Source organism: Sinocyclocheilus anshuiensis, unplaced genomic scaffold (genome assembly GCF_001515605.1).
Source record: "Sinocyclocheilus anshuiensis isolate Anshui unplaced genomic scaffold, SAMN03320099.WGS_v1.1 scaffold1433, whole genome shotgun sequence".
Taxonomy (NCBI): domain Eukaryota; kingdom Metazoa; phylum Chordata; class Actinopteri; order Cypriniformes; family Cyprinidae; genus Sinocyclocheilus; species Sinocyclocheilus anshuiensis.
The window spans coordinates 173,271-180,297 of record NW_015549681.1 but is presented as its reverse complement, the minus strand read 5'-3'; the positions used below and the strand labels follow the sequence as shown (position 1 = coordinate 180,297).

The 7,027-nt window shown below is 29.6% G+C and overlaps 1 protein-coding gene across 7 annotated transcripts in view; it reads left to right on the top strand.

Moving 5' to 3' along the window:
- LOC107660379 (phosphatidylinositol 4-phosphate 5-kinase type-1 gamma-like) overlaps window positions 1–7,027 on the top strand; it is a 61,944-nt gene that overhangs the window by 53,076 nt on the left and 1,841 nt on the right. For 4 of the 7 annotated variants that reach the window (XM_016449649.1, XM_016449653.1, XM_016449652.1 and 1 more), the window contains one exon: window positions 4,049–4,702. The exons of 1 other annotated variant lie outside the window; for it this stretch is intronic. In XM_016449649.1, the coding sequence (XP_016305135.1) occupies window positions 4,049–4,135 (87 nt within the window). In that variant the 3' untranslated portion in view covers window positions 4,136–4,702. Of the gene's footprint in view, window positions 1–4,048; window positions 4,703–7,027 lie in introns of those variants that run through there. 2 more of the 7 variants (XM_016449650.1, XM_016449654.1) reach the window with 2 other exon arrangements.

Here is a 7,027-nt window from a genome sequence, read left to right as displayed (position 1 = left end):
CTTTCCAAAGTGCTGTTCAGCCATTATTCATGGATTATCAGCTGTGATGTGTTCAGGTACTGTTTTGGTGGCGGATGCATAATGCTGTCATATTAATTTCATGCTGAATTTATGAAGCGTTACATACAGGGTTCCCACAATCACAAAAATAAATATGGAATTTAAAAATTGTGCTTGAAAAGTGAATAACAGTGTTATTTTGGTATTATGTCTACATTTTATTATTACTTTATTTAAAAAAAATATTTTATATTTATTACTATAACATCTTGTATGTATATATGTGTATGTATGTATGTATATGTATATATATATATATATATATATATAATATTTTATCTTTCTATTTATTTGAGTTTTAAATTTAGTCTTTTTTGTACTTTCTTTTCGTTTAGGTTTTTCTATTTCTATTACATTTTATTTCAGCTTTATTTCAGTTAATGAAAAGTTTTTAATAGTTCTAGTTTTAGCTAACAATAACAACACAGCTGAATAAAATGGATAAAATCTTAAAGCAATGGAAATATATATAGTAAAAATTACCAGTTATGCTCAGAATATATAATAATATATCGAATTAATATAATATTTTATATTATAGAACCTGCTCTTAATGAGTGCAGTCTCTATAAAATTAAAATTGGGCAACAAGTTAAAAAAGAAACTAAAGAAAATTTTAGGTTTTTACATTTTTATTTTTTCATTTTTTATTTTTTAAAAACTTTTTAAAAACTTAAAACAAAATTAGGCAACATTTTAAATTTAGTTTAAGTTTTTAACTTATAATATATCTATTTTTTATTTACTTATATTTTACTTATATATTTATTTCAGCTTCATTTCAGTTAACAAAAATTCTTTTTAATAGTTAACAATAACAACAAATAAAATCTTAAAACCATGGAAATGTATATTGTGAAAGTTAGTAGTTATGCTCAGCAAATATATAATATCATAATAATATAATATTTAATATTACAGAATCTGCTCTTAGTGAGTGCAGTCTCTATAAAATAATTATTAAAATTTTATAATTTTTTAATATTATTATTTCATCCAACAATCACAACTGAATGTCTAGGAAGTGTCATGGAAATGCATTGCACGGAAGGTGGAAACCCTGTATTTATTGTCCATATTTTAAACACACCTAATTTTGGTGACTTTGTGTGGTGTGGGGCTAAATATGAGTTACATGTTCCACAGAGCGCCGGTCTGGATGATCTAGTTGAGTTATGAAGGTAACACACGTGTGTGTGTGTGTGTGTGCATGTATATCTTTATGTCTCTCTCTGAGTGTCACAGTCTCTCCTTCATCATCAAGGCTTTAAAGCTCTCAGGTGAAGCTCTTCTAAACTGATATTCTTGAAGTTATCACAGACTGTGTCTGAACCGCATGACCTGACACGCTTCCTGTGATGATCAGTTTGTGTCTGACACAGAACATGAAAGTGCTGCTCAGTGTGACCTGGTTTTATGTCTCGTCAGGCTGGTTTGGACACAAATGTTTTGGTGCCGTGAGGATTTTAGCCTGAGACACAGAAAGTGTCAGTCCTGATGTGTGTGTGTGTGTGTGTTTCTCTGCTTTTGATTTAGCATTTACATATTTAAGTTATCCATTAAAGTCATGGTCATTTACAAATTGAAAGTTACTTGTTAGGCTGAGCGAATATGTAATAATATATTAATAATAATATAATATGTTAATATTATATATTTATATGTATATATGAGTGAGGTCTCTATAAAATGATTTATAACACTTTTTGTGTAATCTTTAATCACCTCTCTAAAGTGCCTCTGTATGTAATATGAATGTATGAGTTATATATAAATAATATAAGTTCTCCATCATAGCCATGAAAATGTATATAGTGAAAGATAGTTGTTAGGCCAAGCAAATTAAATATTATTATAATATATATCATAATAATATAATTTTTTAATATTGTATACAGTATGTATGATATAATTTATAATATATTAAATATTTTAAAATTAAGAATATAATATTTAATATTGTGCCTGCTCTTAGTGAGTGCAGTCTCTAAAAAATTATTTATAACAATTTATTTTTAATCTTTAAATATAATATAAACAGTTTACATATGTAGGTTATTATCCATTAAAGCCATGGTAATTTATGAAGTGAACATTATTTGTAATGCAGAGCAAATTAAATATTATTATACAATATATTGTAATTATAGTATATATTTAATATGAAATATATCATGTTAAATTAATAATACAATATTTAATATTGCACCTTCTGTTAGTGAGTGCAGTCTCTGTAAAATTTATAAAATAATAATCACCACTCCTTTTTTTTTAGTTTCTCTCTTTGATTTTACATTTACATATTTCTTGTTTTCAGTGCTGGTCATATTTATTTTTTGCAATATTCTGTACACTTCTTTAAAGCTTTAAAGTCAACATGAAATAGTACTTGCAACCAGTTTGACTTTAATGTGATGTATTTATGAGTGAAAAGGACATTCAGTAAGAAACAAGGGAGCAGAACTGATTTCATCCATCAGAAATTGATTGTGAACTGTCTCTATATGAGGGTGGTTTTAAAATAAGAGCTGAAAAGGAAAAGCAAATCATTACATTATGATAAAGATGTTGTTTCTCTTTACAATAATGTGCACTGATGAATGGTTCAAAATAAAAACAAGATTTAAAGGGATAGTTCACCCAAAAATGAAGATTTTCTGTTAATTTACTCTCCCTCAGGCCATCCAAGATGTAGACTTTTTTCTTCAGTAGAACAGTAAAGAAGATTTTTAGCTGAAACTGTAGTCCTTGCTGATTCATAAAATGCAAGGCAATGGCTACTGTCACTTTTAGAGTCAAAAACACATATACAGGCAATAATTAACAGCCGTGGCTCCTGACGATATATTGAGGTCTTATGAAGCGAAACGGTCAGTCTGTGCAAGAAACTGAACATAATTTACAACATTATTACCTGTAATCCACAGCCTCAGGCAAACGGAAATATGATTCTTTTCAGCGAACTGATTCTTTCGGACAGTTCGTTTCAATGAACTCGTTCAGTTTACTAGTTTGTTTACGTAATCAATCACCCAATAATGATGTGAAACGTGGATGTTTTTAACATATAAAGTGAATAAACTAGTCTTCATCAGCTCACCTTAATACAGAAACCTTCATTAATTTGGCCCCTTCATTCAAGTGTTGGGTTCACGCTTGCTCATATCAGCGGCTCATCGGTCTTCGGTCCGAGTCGAACTGTTTCCTCAGTTCAGTGACTGCTGGAGGAACTGGAGCGCTGAATCAGTTCATTCATCACAGGATCAGATACGCCGCTATTTCGGCTCATTTCCAGTCGGAGTGACTGTCAGGCGTCTGAAAGTGAGTTCTGATTGAGTAGATCTGTGCTGCTCAAGCCGCGAATCAGATGATTTGCTGAACTTGTTCATCTAGTTCACTGAAAAGAACCGATTCAAAAGAATGATTCGTTCATGAACCGGACATCACTCTGGACCGTTTGCCTGAGGCTGTGGATTACAGGTAATAATGTTGTAAATGATGTTCAATTTCTTGCACAGACTGATCATTTCGCTTCATAAGAACTCAATATATCGTCAGGAGCGCCGGGTATTAAGTTTGTCTTGCCTGTATATGTGTTTTTGACTCTAAAAGTGACAGTAGCCATTGCCTTGCATTTTATGAATCAGCAAGGACTACAGTTTCAGCTAAAATGCTTCTTTACTGTTCTACTGAAGAAAAAAAGTCTACATCTTGGATGGCCCGAGGGAGAGTAAATTAACAGCAAATCTTCATTTTTGGGTGAACTATCCCTTTAAGAAAGTACAAATAGATTGATTTCATGTCAACTTAAATCAGTTTCATTCATCAGCATCATCATGATCTGTTCCCTGTCTCTCTTCCTTCCTGTCTGTCTCCTTTATTTACTCATCCTCATTTCCCTCCTGTCTGTCTGTCTGTCTGTGTGTGTGTGTGTGTGTGTGTGTGTGTGTGTGTGGTCTGTGTGTGTGTGTGTGTGTGTGTGTGTCAGTACGCTGAAGGCAGATATTGGGTTTATTCTCCGGTGCTCCAGCGGAGGAAGCTCAGCTCCTGCAGTGGCGTAAGTGAACGGATCTGAACACCTGAGAGCAGGACGTCCCAACCTCCTCATACACATCAAATATAGTCATAATATCACATTATAAAGACTCCATTTGAATTTAACTTGACATTGGCATTTCTATTACAATCTCACAAACCCTCGGTTGGGAAATCCTGCTGTAGACTGTAGTTTTTAGGGTTTTATTAGAGTCATGTTTCGTTGGTCTTAAAATCCAGTAGCTCACCTTCATGTGTAGTTTTTCACCCTGATGGACAAATTCATGATTCCTGGTAATGCTTTCCACATTGGGTTAGGAGTATGGAAAACTAGCTTCTTCTTACTCAACATTACATATTAAAAGAGTACGTGCAGCAGTGTGCAGTATGCAGTACGTTTCATATAGTATTAGGCTATGCTTTGGTCACATGACCAAAACACATTACCATGAAAGTGCTGCATCTTTAATCTTTTCATTTTAAATTTTGTGTAAAATTATCTTAAACTTTTTGCAGCCCAATCAATGAATGAGTCAAAAAGGAGATGATATTAAATATCAAAATTATTATTACTTTAGGTTCATCCATCAAACTGGAAAAAGTATAATTGAGATCATGGTTATGGTAGTTAACTAAAACTAAAACCATAAAAAAACAATTGTTGAAAAACTTGAAATAAAATAAATGTTAACTGAAATAGAATATTTAAAAACTTAATTTATTTTAGCTACTTGCAAGGAAACATTTCTCATATTGATATAGTTTAACTTGATGTACTAAAATAACTCAAACTGTAATTAAAAAAATGAAAACTATATAGACATGAAGAAAATGAATAAAAATGAACAAAGACACTAAACAAAATTACAAAAACTTTTACTAAATTACTGAAACAAAAATTTAAATTAAAACAGAAAAAATAAAAACTAATTCAAGCTATTAAGAAAAATAATAATAGTATTTAAATGATACTAAAATAACACTGAGATACTATTATAGTTTTCATTCATTTGAATATGAATTAATTATTTTTTGATTTTCCATTTTAATTTTTTGTAATTTGTTGTTTTTTGTCATTTATGTTACGTTTTATTTAGTTAGTTTTTGTTCAAAATGAATTTAAAAGTATTACAATTATTATTATTATTATTAATTAGTATGCAATTAATTATTAAATATTAAAAAATATTTTAATAAAAAATATAATCTTAATATTAACATATTAAAATAGGTTTATATAGTTATTTTATTTTCCTTTGGTTGTCCTTAAGTTATTTTAATAAATCAAGTTAAATTCAATGAAAAGTTGCCTTGGCAACTAGCTGAAATGAATTATGTTTATTTCAAATAATGATTTTTTTTAATGGTTTTAGTTTTAATTAACAACAATAACATTGTTTCATAATGAGACACAGTGTTGGGAAATCCATAAATTCTATGCATACTGAACATTTGCACACTGTGTACTGCATACATGCTGCATACAGCCAAACTAGTATGCGTAGTATGATAGTGTGTGTTTGGAGGCATATTTCACTGTGATCTGTCGTTTTATTCTTCCACTAAATGTTGAGTGTAGTCACCTCATGCATTTGTTCTTTCTGTCTCTGTCTGTGTGTTTGCGTTTCGTGTGTCTGCACGGCTCTGTCTCTCTGTGCCCTGTGTGTAAACGGATCCCTGGCCGTTCAGAATCCCTACCCAATTCAAGACACCCTTGCTTATAGTTTCATTAATCCTCATTGTCCGTTCATTCATTCATGCATCTATTCATCAAGTCAGTAAATTGAAAGAAATAGTTCCCCAAAAATGAAAGCAGTCATTATTTACTCACTGACTTATATAATTATTCACATTATTTACTTGCTTAATTTTTTATTATAGTAATATTATACTTATTTAATTACGAAATGATTAAAAAAATACAGTATCACATTTTTAACCCTAACTCATATTTTTAGGTAATAATTTATATTAATATATATTTATATAATTATTATAAAATGTATAACATTTATAAAGATTATTATATTATATTTAGCTGGAATGCTGTCCAATGAATTGCATAATTTAGATGATAACACCTAAATTATATATACTGTATAATGTTTAACATTTATAAAGCTTATTTATATTATTAATAATTATATTAGTTTATTGTATTTATATATTAAATTAATTTTATTGTATTATATTTAAACAGATAATAGTGAATGTAATTATATATTTACATAATTATTTAATATTATAAAGTGCATAGCATTTATATAGTTTATTTATATTATTCATAATTTTATAAGTATATTATATATATTTAAAATTAAATATATTTAGACAGATAACAATGACATATAAATATATTTATATAATTCTATTATAATAAAATTTATAACATTTGTAAAGCTTATTTATATTCTTAATTATATATGTTTATTATATCTTTAAAATGAAGTATATTTATAACAGTGAAATATAATTGTATATTTATTGAATTATTTTACATTCTTATAAAATGTATAATGTTTTTTAAGCTTATTTATATTATTAATAATTGTAATTATAGTATATTATATTTAAGAATAGCTATTTGGCTGGAATTCTGTCCAATGAATTGCATAATTTCCTTATTTATTTTCCAAAAGACTTGCACACGGGTGTGTAAATAATGACAGAATGTTCGTTTTTGGGGTGAACTGTTGCTTTAAACAGAGAAGTGCTGCTGTAGATGCTGAAGGCAACAGTGTGTGTCCTTCAGATGAGTTCATTAGCATGAGCTGCAGGACGCTTCAGCTGCTGAGTCAGATCACGTTCTGAGCCTCATCTCACACACACACCCTTCTGTCTGCTCTATGTGTGTGTGTGTGTGTGTGTGAGAACGAGAGAGAGAGCGAGAGAGAGAGAGTGTGTGTGTGTGCGTGTGTGTGTGAGAACGAGA